Source organism: Pinus tabuliformis, chromosome J (assembly GCF_031772625.1).
Source record: "Pinus tabuliformis cultivar Carrire ecotype Pingquan chromosome J, CPIR1, whole genome shotgun sequence".
Classification (NCBI taxonomy): Eukaryota; Viridiplantae; Streptophyta; class Pinopsida; order Pinales; family Pinaceae; genus Pinus; species Pinus tabuliformis.
Window position 1 is genome coordinate 1,573,017,116 of NC_142295.1, and position 14,111 is coordinate 1,573,031,226.

The 14,111-nt window shown below is 36.5% G+C and overlaps 1 protein-coding gene across 1 annotated transcript in view; it reads left to right on the forward strand.

The window, feature by feature from the left end:
* The first annotated feature begins 1,926 nt into the window (after positions 1-1,926).
* LOC149233495 (putative UPF0481 protein At3g02645) overlaps positions 1,927-14,111 on the forward strand; it is a 79,747-nt gene continuing 67,562 nt past the window's right edge. The window contains exon 1 of the mRNA XM_089382213.1: positions 1,927-3,537. Within this exon, the coding sequence (XP_089238339.1) occupies positions 1,927-3,537 (1,611 nt within the window). The remainder of the gene's footprint in view (positions 3,538-14,111) is intronic.

A 14,111-nucleotide genomic window follows, 5' to 3' on the forward strand; every position in this document is an offset into this window, starting at 1 on the left:
TGATTTATATTCATTTAAAAGATATGTACATAGAGGAGAACTAGATATCTGCTAGTAACAATATATGAAGGACTTTAGCTGTGACACAACACAGCCGAAAGTATAGAAACTTACATCAATGATAAAGTAAATATCTGAAACATAGACAAATAATGTCCAACCATAGACTCATGAATATACATATAGGACCATCCAGATTTAGCCACCCCATCAAAAAAGAGAAGATCACAGAGGAAAAGATAGACGTACCTTTTATGAAGAGGAAGAGTCTATTGAGCATAGGAAGACAAAAAACCAAAAAAAAAAAACTAAGTACTCGGAAGGGAGAAATATTTTATCTGATATATTGTTGATTCCATTTGAATCTCCATTTTCCATGAACCAGGCTGAATTGCGAGACCTTTCTTTGACAGTTCATCAGCACGAGAATTATGGGACCTGTCCACATGATTGATTGTGTAATCCTTTTTGTTGTTCCATAATTCTTTTATCTTGTTCATCCATCCAGATAGCAAGGGATTCTTAATAGATAATTTCCCTGATGCCTGTTCAATTATGATTTTGGAATCCCCGTATATTTGTAGGTTCTGAATATTCAGGAATGAGCAAAACTGAAGGAGACCCGCCAAGGCCATAGCTTCGGCCTTATTGTTTGAACCATTACCACCATTCCAATAAATGGAAAAGTGTAGATCTTCATTCATCGATATAAAACAGCCACAAGCACATGAACCCCGTTGAGCAACTCCATCAAAGAAAGCTCGCGGATAATTTCATAACACCTATTTCACATCTCCAAAATATCGATTAAAATATAATAAGAAATAAACGGTTGAAATTGTTTATTAAGAAAATTTATTAGCCACACCTTATAAAGCAATTTCTAAGTTTATGAGGAAAATTTTACCACCACAATTTATAAAGTAACAAAGTAAATTATAAGTGAGATAAACACCCACTTCGTGTGTTCATTAAGTCGGCATAAATGCGAATGAGTGGAAAGCATTTGCACCTTCGGAGTGGATCAATGATTAGTCCACTTGGTGTACACGCTTGACATGCAATATAGGTAATGGGTTTGTGACTTCGAGTTTTGAACATTTCGTTCGTATGGTAGAAGCATAAGGTCACATTGATGGTGAAAGAGTTGGCCAATATCAAGTTCTATGATGGTGTGGAGCATCTTGAGTGCCCAATTATCATCCATCGGATTACATAAAATGATGGTCCATTTATGTTGTTTGTCTATTTTTAATCATGTATAGTTTCGTGTTAAATATAAAAAGCTCTTAAGCCTTAAGCACTAAACATCACTTAAATCCTCGTAAATTTTAGTATTTAGTAAGCTTCGCTATAATTGTTTTGAATGGCCTAAAAAACTATACCATATTATTAATATAATTTTCCATGTAACAAACCAATAAACACAACCAAATATAACTTTCTATTATTAATACAACTATGCAACCCTACTCGATGTGGGAAACCAATAAACACAACCAAATATATATATTTGGTATATGTTTGATTTATTAATAAAACTAACTAACTTAGATTTAAGAAGAAAGAAAAAAAAGCTTATAATTGAGACACAAATACAACCATGTGGATGTGTGTATGATAATCTTACCACTTAGACACTTTGGAGTAGTAGTTGGTTCTAGACTTCTGAGTATTGTCTTCAACCGTAGTTGACTGGGAAGGGTAGTTAATTCAACTTCTTATTTAAAAAAGGTTCCAACTCTCTGTTAGTTTCATCCATGAGAACGGATGTCTAGAATAGTAGTTGACCAGTAAGGCTAGTTGGTATCTCCTGTCTTATTTATAAGAGGTTCCATAGAGGCTCAAGAAGCATTAGATTTGTGTTTCTGCCCCGAGACAATAGAGAGTGAAGAGTAACATCTCCATCGGAATTGTTGTAATAAAATGTCTGGTCCTAGATTGCTAGCGCCCGAGTCACAATCCCAGAGTGGTAATACACAGACGTCGCAGCAGCAGCAACCGAGAGGACTACGTAATGGTCAAGACCAGCAAGGACTACTGGAATGGACAGTTCATATTGAAGAGAATGACTATTCTGAACGCAGATCGCCGTTTGTTGTCTCAATATTTAGAGTTCCTAAAACTCTTATGAAAGAGTCAAAAGAAGGAGAAGCATATGTCCCTACAAGAGTTTCGTTCGGTCCATATCGTCACGCAGAACTTCCTCTAATGGAGAATTACAAAGGAAAAGCCTTGCATAGAATGATAAGGAGGCGCACGAACGGATCTGATCCAAATAATATGGATTTCTCCGTTCGTGCAAGGAATGAAATCTTGGAGCTGAAGCTGGAAATGTTGCAGATTGAGAAGGAAATCAAGGAAAACTACGAAGAAGAAATCGATTGGGATGGACAGATCCTCGCTGAGATGCTAATTTTGGACGGTTGCTTCATTATAGAAATATTGAGGACCCTGGGTGGGGACCACTCTCCCGGAGAGAATGGGAACTATGAACCTCTTTTTCAGTCCAGGAAGATTAATTACACTGGAATCGATATACTGAACGATATTTTGAAGCTTGAAAATCAGATTCCCTTGATCGTTCTCCGAAAGCTGTTGCAGTGGGAGGTCAAATCGAATGATGTCGAGAAAATGCTTTTCGACTTGCTTTATAAGCCGTTCTTGGGCTTTTTCTACCCTTTCGACTGTAAGAAAAATATATGTTCCTGGCCAAAACCAGATGTAAAAAATGTTCATCACCTTCTGGGTTTATTGCATGCCTGCATCGTGTCTCCAGATTTCGATAATCGTATGTATGTAGAACACGACTCAGTGAAAGAAGAAGAAGAAGGTGCACACTCAGACGGCGCACACTCAGGTTGCAGTTTGTATTGGATATTCACCTTATTCCAAAATATTCTTAAAATTTGTATGGGGATATTCACCATATTCCTAAATATTTTCAAAATCTGTACTTGTACAAAAAAAGTGAAACCAGATTTTGAAAGAATACCTCATGCGGTACAATTAAGAAAATCTGGGATCAAATTTAAGAAATTTGAGGAAGGCGATAAAGATGGCATCAAGGGCATCTTCTTTGATAAGAAAAGCGCCACACTTTTCCTTCCTACGATCATTATCACGGACTCCACAGAGATAGTATTCCGCAACGTAATTGCTTTTGAGATGTGCAAGCAATTTAAAATAAATCCCGTTGCGTATTACCTGAGTATGATGGGGATGTTGATCGGTTCCGAAGAAGACGTGGCTTTACTAACAAGAAAACGCATCATTACAAACTGGCTTGGGAGTGACAAAGAGGTTGCCAAGCTTTTCCACGGTCTCTGCAAAGGAATGGCCGCGAATACGAATGATCAAACACGGCGACTGTTAAAAGAAGTGAATTCGTACTACAAGAAGAAATGGACTTTCTGGTTTGCTGAGTTTAAGCATAGGTATTTCTCATCTCCGTGGAATGTGGCAGGTCTATGCGCGGCTATCGCATTACTGGTGCTCACCGTCGTGCAAACCGCCTACGTTATACTCACATATAAGGTGACCCTCTCTTCCACATCTTTCATTGCGAAGTATGTGAGGGAACCTCTCTTTCAAATATTTCATTAGTGTGTCTGTGACTCTCTGGTGGAGCTTCTCAAATATTTCATTACGAAGTATGCGAGGGAGCCTGTCTTTCAGATATTTCATTTCATTACCGCGTGTGAGAGGAGCCTCCCAAATATTTCCTTACGAAGTATGTGAGGGAACCTCTCTTTCAAATATTTCATTAGTGTGTCTGTGGTGAGCTTCTCAAATATTTCATTACGAAGTATGCGAGGAGCCTGTCTTTCAAATATTTCATGTGTGTGTCTGTGGTGAGCTTCTCAAATATTTCATTACGAGGTATGCGAGGAGCCTGTCTTTCAAATATTTCGTGTGTGAAGGAGCCCCTCTTCCAAATATTTCATTACCATGCCTAGCGTATGCGGCAGACTTAGACTTGTGTTGAGTGATTTGCATGTTCCTGGCTGAAGCAATTATGAACGGTAAAAGGTGCTCTTTTATTAATAAAGTTTTATGTATTTTGATATATATATATATATCACTTAAAAAGTATATATATTTTTATTGAGCAAGCAAATACTAACAAAGTAATTATACATATCATACAAAGTGGTGGACTTATTTTTATCATTCACAATTTCTTTCTCAACGTCATAATATGTATTTTTGATATGTATTTTTGACCTTTGATTCATTTTACTTAATAATTTACACTATTTTAATATTGAAATAAACTCACTAAATCAAATTTCTCATTTTGTCGATCCATGTCCTCTATACTTTTTTATTGTAATATCATGACTAAACTAGATGTTTTCTATGGTTTTGGGTTATAGCTACTCAAATCAATGCGATGGCTATCATCATACAAGTAAATTCTTCGTATTAACTTTTATTATTTAAAGAGTGCAATAAATACAACTATTTTATTGTTTTTAAATGAATACACACTATTAATTTATTTTATTGTTTTTAAATGAATACACACTATTAATTTATATTATTATCTATGATACATTTAGCTAAATGCTAAAAAAAAAAAAACTTTGAGCAATAATACATATAAACCACCAACAATAAATCTATTATTATTTTATAGCTTAAAAGAAGAAACACATTGAGTTAAAAGCACCCAAGTGTGCCAACATCCTGACCTACTAAGTGAAACCTACACTAAACTCAACCACAATACAATAGAGAATCCCTAAGCCTTTTAAGGACTTCATCGCATGTAATGTATGATCTCTAATAAATATAGATTGTTTGATCTATTTAGCAGTCAAGACTAGCGAGGATGGATCACCAAAGAGGAATGGGATATTCATATTGAAAGGAAGATCGATTCTAAATGCAAATTGACGCCCGTTGTGTTCATATTTAGAGTTCTTAAAACTCTCATGAAAGACTCAAAGAAGGAGAAGCATATTTCCCTACAAAAGTTTTGATCAATCCATATCATCATGCGGAACTTTGCCTAATAGAAAATCACAAAGGAAAATCCCTGCATAGATTGATAGGGAGGCGCAACAGATCTGATCCAAATAACATGGATTTCTTCATTTGTGCAAGGAAGGAAATCTCGGAGTTGGAGGTGGAAATATGATAGATGGACAGAAGAGGAAACAAAATTAACATGCTCAAAATGTGAGTTGATTCTCAATGAATTACTTTAATTACTCAAAGATGCATGATTATAAATACTTGAACTCGCTAAGAATAGCTATGTTAATATTTAGCTCTCACACATCATTGACACCTAGCTAAATGTGAATTGACATCTGAATTTAGATTTCTAAAAATAAATCGAACTAATAGGTAACTTGACTCAATGAATTTAGTTATCAGGAGATATTATTCTCTAATACTCCCCATTGATATTGACCACTATTGCCTGCTAGTCGAAGTCTCAACTAGGCTTACAACACCTAAGTTTTTTCAATGAAACTTAAATACATCCCTTGTCAATGACTTTGTGAATATGTTAGCCAATTGTTCTTTTGATCGACAAGATTCCAAGTAGATTTCTCAAGTGTTTACAAGTTCTTTAATGAAATGATATTTCATATTAATATGTTTTATTTTTGGATCGAAAACATGGTTTTGATTTGTTGTCACAATACATTGTAGTTTGTCCCTCTTGTTTTGTTGTATATTATCCAATACTTTGCATAACAAAATTGCATGACGAGTTGTTGTTGTTGCTACATACTCTTCTTTTGTTGATGAGATAGTTAAAATGGGTTGTGTTGTAATTACTACAACAACTGTAGGAATTTACAAGGTAAGTTCCTCAGATAGAACACCAAAGGACATCGCTCACAAAAGATCACAGATCAATACACCAATATTCTTGACTTGGTTAAAACTCTCAAAGAGGGAAACAATCCATGGCCTCAGCCAACGCAGCCACTTCAGGAAATTTATTAATGTAAAAGAAAGAAAATTTACATAAGCTTCTCCCATGGACGGTCACCTTATAAATGACCCTTTGTGCTCTTTAAATAGAGATCATGGACCAATCGGGTGTTAAGCCACGGATCAAGTGTCGGTAATACCGAGGAGAGAATGAACCATCAGATCACTTCATGTCTAGAACATATCGTGACCATCAGATTGTAAGTTACAAAAGTACATAGTAAATAAACACACTTTACCTAACTCTACACTAGACCAAGTTATACTTAACTATTTCCTATGTGTCAGAATATCCTAACATCCCCCCTTAGGAACAAATTGGGATAGGATTGAAGGATGTACAAATATGACACAATAAGACAAGGAAGGAGGCATTCGAGCCTATCCCCCCTTAGTGACAACGTCCTGAACTCCAACCATAAATCAAAGTTTAGTAAAATTCGCCTTTGTGAGAGCCTTTGTAAATATGTCTGCAACTTGATCATCGATTGAACAATATTGCACTTCAAGAACATGGTCATGAATGAGATTTCTAATGAAGTGCATGTGTAGCTCAATGTGTTTGTTGTGCTGATGTTGGACTGGATCTTTTCATAGTCGAATGACACTTTGATTATCACACCAAAGTGTAGTCGGATGTTGCTGTTGAAAGCCAAACTTTGATAGGATCTGATGAAGCCACAGGGCTTCCTTACCAGCTTCTACAGCATCATGATACTCTGCTTTTGTTGAAGAAAGAGAAATGGCACTTTGTTTCTTTCAATCCCATGTAATAGGTCCAAAACCAAGAGTGAATATATAACCTTCAGTAGACTTCTGATCATCAGGGTCACCAGCCCAATCAGAATCAATGAAACCCACCAATAGAGGAGATGCTTCTGCACTGTAATGAATCTCAAACTGAATTGTACCTTGAACATAATGAAGTATTTTGGTAGTTGCTTTCCAATGACTTTCATGTGGGTTTTGCATAAACCGAGCAATAAGGCCAACAACAAAGGAAAGGTCAAGATGTGTATGGGTCAGATACAAAAGTTTTCCTACAAGCTGACAGTATAAGGTAGCCTCAACTTCAGGGGAAGTACAAGTCACTGAAAGTTTGGCTCCAGATTAAAAGGGAGAAGGGGTTGGCTTCTAGTCTTCCATGTGAAAGTGGTGTAGAAGATCACAAGCATACTTAGACTAGGAACGGGAAATACCTTCCTTGGATTGCAACACTTGAAGGCCAAGAAAATAATGCAAGTGTCCTAAGTCTGTCATTTCAAACTACTTTTTAAGGCTAGACTTCACATGGTTTATAAGTTTGGGATCACTACCAGTAAGGATAAGATCATCAACATAAAGAACAAGAATGATAAGAGACTTATCCACTTTCTTGGTGTAGATAGTATTGTCAGAATGACACCTAGAAAAGCCAGTATCTAAAAGAAAGGTATCCATTTTGGCATACCAAGGCCGAGGGGTGTGCTTGAGACCATAAAGGGATTTCTTAAGTTGACATGCAAGGCTGGAGTCTGTTTGTATAAAGCGAGGAGGTTGTTCCATATAGATTTCTTCATGCAAGTCCCCATGCAAGAAGGTAGATTTAACATCCATTTGATGGACTTCCCATTTGAAAGAGGCAGCAAGGGAAAGAACAAGGTGGATAGAGTTCATTTTTCCAACAGGGGAGAAGGTTTCAATATAGTCAATGCCTTCAAATTGTGAAAAAAGAAACAAGACATAGAAATTCCCATTGTAGATCAACAGATTATGCAATATACTAAAACACAATACAAGATCTACTCCTACAACACTTTGCGGAAGCTTAATCGAATTCACATAAGAAATAACCCAGGGAAAGCCTCAGCCTAAAACCCCAATCTCTGTATTATCATACAAGTGGAAATAATGTTCAAGTTACAAAAAGAATCAGCTCTCAAGCTATCCTGCCCTCTCTGCAATAAAATAATATAGCTCATAGACTGAATAGAAATTGTATATGTTCTCCTCAAGCCCTCCAAGCCTCCTATTTCCTTGCACAATTTTTCTTGGGGTCCAGTGAAGCCACATGTGTGAATTGGCCTTATCACACTCACAAAACCTAAAGAAGTAACTATGAAATCCTCAAGGAAAGAATTCCTTCTGCATGCAAGGAATATTCACAATGGAATATTCTAGCAACTGATAGTACACTGCCCCTCCATTTGATCTCAGCTAGGTCTCTGTCTAAACTGACATGCATGAGTTATTTATGAGAGAATATTTAGTTATCTGAAGTGCAGTAGTTACCTGCATGCATGCATTAACTAACTAAACTCGCATTAATTCAACAAACTGTTTGAATTAATCTAACTGGACTTGAATCAGTTAACTGAGCCAACTAATTACAACTCATCCTTATCTCTTTAACTGATGGATAAATTCCTCAATTAATGGAGAAATTGTTGTATGTCCCCACATAGACTTCATGTTTGATTTTCCTTAACTAATTAACTCAAGATGAATTAATTAATTATTTTACAAACAGCTGCTAAGGTCAAATTCGAATTTTACTTCACTATTTTAGTTCAGGGACTAACTAAAATAGGAAGGTATCCCGAAATTCTATTTATAGAATGTTATTTTTAGCACTTCCATTTTTCATTCCTTGTTGCTATGTTCAACACTGGTTGAACTACTATTTATAGCAGTGCTATTTTTAGCATTTCTTGTTGCTATTTTCAACACTCCCTCTCAACAAGAAAGGGATTATTAGTAACCCCAATCCTGTCTCTGTGGAACTCGAACTTGCATTTTGACAATGCCTTCGTCAAAATATCTACATCCTCTTCCTCTATCGAAACATACAGCAACAACATGATCCTCTTAACCACACAGTCTCGAAGATGGTGATATCGGATATCAATGTGCTTGGACCTATCATGAAAAACTGGATTCTTAGAGAGTTTGATACAACTCTGGTTATCGCAACAAATCACTGTAGGATCCATCCTCTGACCAAACAATCCCACTAGAATCTTCCGCATCCAAATGGACTCACATGCAGCCTGACTTGCAGCCATGTATTTAGTCTCTCCTGAGCTAAGTGTAATTGATCTCTATTTCCTGTTGTATCAGGAAACTACAGCTGAACTAAGGTTGAAGATTCCTCTAGAAGTGCTCTTCCATTCTGATGGACTCCTTGCCCAATCCGCATCTGTGAAGCCCTGAAGCTTCACTCCTTCTGTCTGTCTATACCACAATCCGAACTGAGATGTGCCTCTGAGGTATCTCAGCACATGCTTCAATGCCTTCCAAAATAGCTTGGTAGGCTGAACATAGCTTGACTCAACTGGTTCACCGAAAAGCATAAGTCGAGTCGTGTTTTCACCAGACACATAAGTGAACCCACCAGCTATCGATAAAAAGTAGCAGCTACTACCTCACCTAAAGTAGCGTCCTCCTTCCTCCAGTCCCTAGCTAGAGGAGTCTGCATGGGCTTGCACTTCTTCATGTGAAAGCGCCTTAGTATCTCATTGGCATACTTGCTTTGAGACACAAATACTTCACCATCTTTCTGCCACACCTTCAAGCCTAGAAAGTAGTGCACAAAGCCCATGTCCTTCATCTCGAACTCTCTTGCAAGGTCCTCCTTGCAAGACTGTATCAGCTGATCATCACTTGTCAAAACCAAATCATCGACATAAAGAATAATGATCAATGGTTTACCTTCTACCATGATGTGGTAAAGGTTCGCATATACTTCACTCTTGGTGAAGCCCAACCCAATGAAATAACTGTTGATCCTAGTGTACCAAGCACGTGGTTCTTGCTTCATCCCATACAAGGCCCTCTTGAGTCTACACACGTGTGACTCACGATCGAAGGTCACGAAACCCTTGGGCTGCTCAATGTACACCTCCTCCTCAATCTTCCCATTGAGGAATGTTGTCTTCACATCCATCTGGTGGATCTTCCACCCCATCTGAGCTGATAGTGCCAACATCGATCTAATCGATGAGTACCTTGCTATAGGAGCAAAAGTCTCATCGTAGTTGATCCCCTCGACCTGTGAGAAACCCCGGGCAACAAACCTTGCTTTATGTTTCTCAACACTGCCATCAACTGCCTGCTTTACCTTGTAAAGCCATCTGAAACCCACCACTGACTTGCCATGAGGCCTTGGGACAACATCCCGCACATTGTTCTGAATGATAGAGTTGTACTCCTCTATCATTTCGTCAACCCAGACTGGTTGCTGCACTACCTCCTCGAATGAAGAAGGTTCAGTATCTACACACTCCCCAACCAGGTCCATGTACCTAGTGTACCGCTCGAGCGACCTCCTCTATCTGCGCTGAGAAGATGGTTGTCCCACATTCTCCTGCGCATGGAAAATTTTAGGGGTGAATTTTCGCCCTTGGGGCGAAATTAAGGGGTTTTATATTTTTATTGGGTGAATATTTTGTATCACAGTACATTGTTACAAATTGCCTTAAATTTATTTTATAAAAAAATTAGGTATGGAGGTTAGCCTACCTTATTTTAAGGGAGAGAGTAAAAAAAGTAAATTTAGCCCTTGAAATTAGGAGTTACAACCTTCCATTTGCCCAAATTTTCAAGAATAGGTATTTATGATAGTTGCCCTAAGAACACTGCTTTCTTCATCATTGTCAAACGCTCCCAATAGGGGACTATATTCAACACCTGAATCTAGGTCTCTTTTGAATGTTTTTCCACTTCGGGTAGTTCCCGTTAGAGCTCTTCTAAACATTAATTTAATGGCATAACCCTTTTCTCACACAATAACATTTTAATCTAAGTCTTTAGGGATTTCAAATACTTACCTCTAATTCCTCTAAAGAATTGTCATTCAACTTCGATATAACTTACATATGTAGTGATGGTGAACTTAGTGATGAATCCGCCCAAAATTCTATCGATCTAGTAATCAACATCCCTCGCGATCTTGTTTCCTGAAGCTTCTATGTGCCTTACAAACTATGGAGTCCACACAATAGGGTTGTCCAACTTCCACGTGCCTTGGCCATCTGCCAATTTCGACAACCAATGGTGTAATTCACATGGAAAAGAGTAGAAGGATTTGTGCTCGTCTATATATAGGTATCTATTCAAGCACTCTCCTTTGAAAGGCACGGATTCACATTTTCCTCGCTGAAAATTCGTGCAGCTTCTGATCTATCCACTTCTTGATTTCCTTCTTAGTTTGGAACCATTTATTTGGCATCACACATTCCTCACATAGATCCTCGTCCTGGCAATGGAACCATTTATTGGCTTGAGTGGTCGTGACCCAGGTTCAGAGTTAGCTAGGCCAACCAACAAAACCCTAAATTGATGGCCCTTTCGGCAACAATCAACATAGTGTAGGCTACAGTCTTGCACAAAGCAGTGTTGGGGGATGACAGAACGAGGTTTTTGGATCGAGAGGTCTGTGTGATGGGTTTCTGTTATTTCTAGGGCTTTATCCTCACCTTCGCAAACCCTAATCCTTAAAATGCAAGAATCACAGTAACTTACAGAAAACGGAATATAACCCTTTGTGGAGCACTTTAAACATTCATAGTATCAATTAAACATGTATATCTACCACTTTCTCACATTAATTAAGTGTTTATTCAGATAAATGCATAAAACAAAGTGAATACACATAAATTGCATAAGTAAATACAAATGAACATATACACAATTACTGCTCCAAAATAGTATTTATTAGATATAATCCTTCTGTTAAACACTATTCTTCCCTTCACACACAACTGCAGGGGTGTGTGCACTCAGCTTGGAAACTTACCAAGGTATCTGCGCACACAGCTGAATGAGAGCCTTTCCTTGCGCCTAATTACAGAAATCATACTTTTTGCCTTAGACTACATGCTGATACAATGATCTTCAATTACTACCTCACTCCTATGACTCGCTAGACTCCTTTATATAGATTCTTTCATTACAATACCATGGTCCATGAACCATGGGCATCTCACAAAACATCTTAACTTCTAACAAACTAATGGGCTTTGACCTTCCTAAATCGCTTTTGACTCCTACTACCTTCATGCTCCGCTCCTCAAAATGCAGAGACTTTACATAATTAACAAAAATTATTACAAAATTTACCTCACCGGACCGTGTCCCAACACCTATATTGTCCAAGTTTTCATGGATCATATGTTTAAATTAAATGGTATGACTACTTCTACTATTTGAGATTTGGAAACCCCATTCATTAGCAAATTTTTGTAGGAGCTATTTAGACTTTAGGGTACCCAACTAAACATGAGAACTACATATTGTGCTTAGAATGATAGTTAAACAAAAGTAGTTAGTAAGTGCTCGGAGACCTATTTGATATGGTTTACAGTTAAAAATCCACACCAATGGGTATAATGACTTCCCTTTGTTGAATGGTGGTATAATACCACTTATCATGGAGCTACCAAAATGACAACATAATAAAGTGGTTTATTTCCAAAATCCCTTATCTGTGGTACACTATGTATGAGGAGCATCCAACGCTCATGTAGTATATAGAACACATCACCCTAGAGAAGTAATTATCCACATTATTTTTCGAAAACGATATCAAATGTTCCTTTTGTTGCAGCCTTATAACATCACTCAAAGGTAAATCTCCCCATAATATACCTCCTAAGTTCTATGGGCCCTATTAGATCATATAATGCATTGGTCAGGTTGCTTACAAAATGGATTTTCCAAATCTGTACAAGATCCATGCAATCTTTCATGTGCGGCGTATTTGAAGAAGGTTGTCGGATCAAATTGCAAAGTGCTTACCAACTTACCAAAATATGTTGAAGAAGGTTCTATACTATAGAGCATTGATTGCGCTAACAAACTATCAAGGAAGTATTGATATTGTGCAAATATATGCAACCAAAAGATGTCACATTGGAACTAGCAACAATTCTCCAACAATTTCATCATCTTCAACCTTAAGGAGAACATTGCTTTCAAAGTGGGGGGGTCTTACCCTAACCTCCTTATTTAGGTACTTTATTAATGTACATGAGTCCTCCATCCTTGAAAAAGGACCATTAAACAATTAGGTAATTGTCATTCTTTGTAAAATGTTGTCTTTTCATTAATAAGACCCAAATTAGTTAGTTGACAAGGCCCATAGGTAGTTAATATTCTCCATAGATAGTTATATATGGAGGAGAAGGTTATGTAATGTTTTTTTAGGAATTGCTATTGTATATGGAGCATTACTAATGGAGTTGCCCCATTGAAGGGGCAAGTGAACATAGCTTTCTATTGTATATCATCAAAATAGATTTGTATTAGGGTTTATCTTTATTTTCTCTTACATTCTTGAGTTTTCCACAATATTTAGGTGATTTTCATTACAACTATGAGAATCTCAACTAAAGAAAAAAATAATTTCAAAATTCAATATCAGTGATAGTGACCCCACATTGAAATATGTCATTGGATTAACTCCAAAACACCTTAAAATGAGTGAACCTGTAAAATTTGCTATACAAAAGAAGTTGATGATGATAACTTTACCTATCATAACTTAATTACTCTTTAAATCCTCCTGAATATAGAAACCATAAAGATCTCGGTACTTGCATTATACCCAAATACAAAAATGACATTTTCAATAATAAATAATCTTGGTTATAAATTATATTAAACTTAAAAAATAATAAATATCATCATGATATATGTTTAAAAAATGCAACTATTTCATTAAGTAATAATAGGTATTATACTTTTCCTTCCTATAATCATGAAATTTCAGAAATCATTAAATAATGTTCTCCAAAATGGAAATTAATATATACCTTCTGTGTTGCCTCTCTCTATTCATAGTTAAATATGAAATCATTTAATTAAATTGTAATTAAGATTAAAATTGTCTTCTAAAGAATTATAAAAGGTAAAAACCTATAGGAAACCACTATTTGTAGTCTTAAATCTTATTAACTTACAACTTTTAGTAAAAACCTAATTGCCATAAAAACCTAATTGCCATATTCCATGTTACATTTGGATATTATTAATTTTAATGGTATGTTAGTTACTTTGGTGTAATATACATAAATAATTATAATATAGTTTTATGAAAAAGTTCGTGATACTCTTTTCAAGTTTGGAAATTCAAATATATTGTTCTTGTGAAACAAAAATATGATGAAATGTAG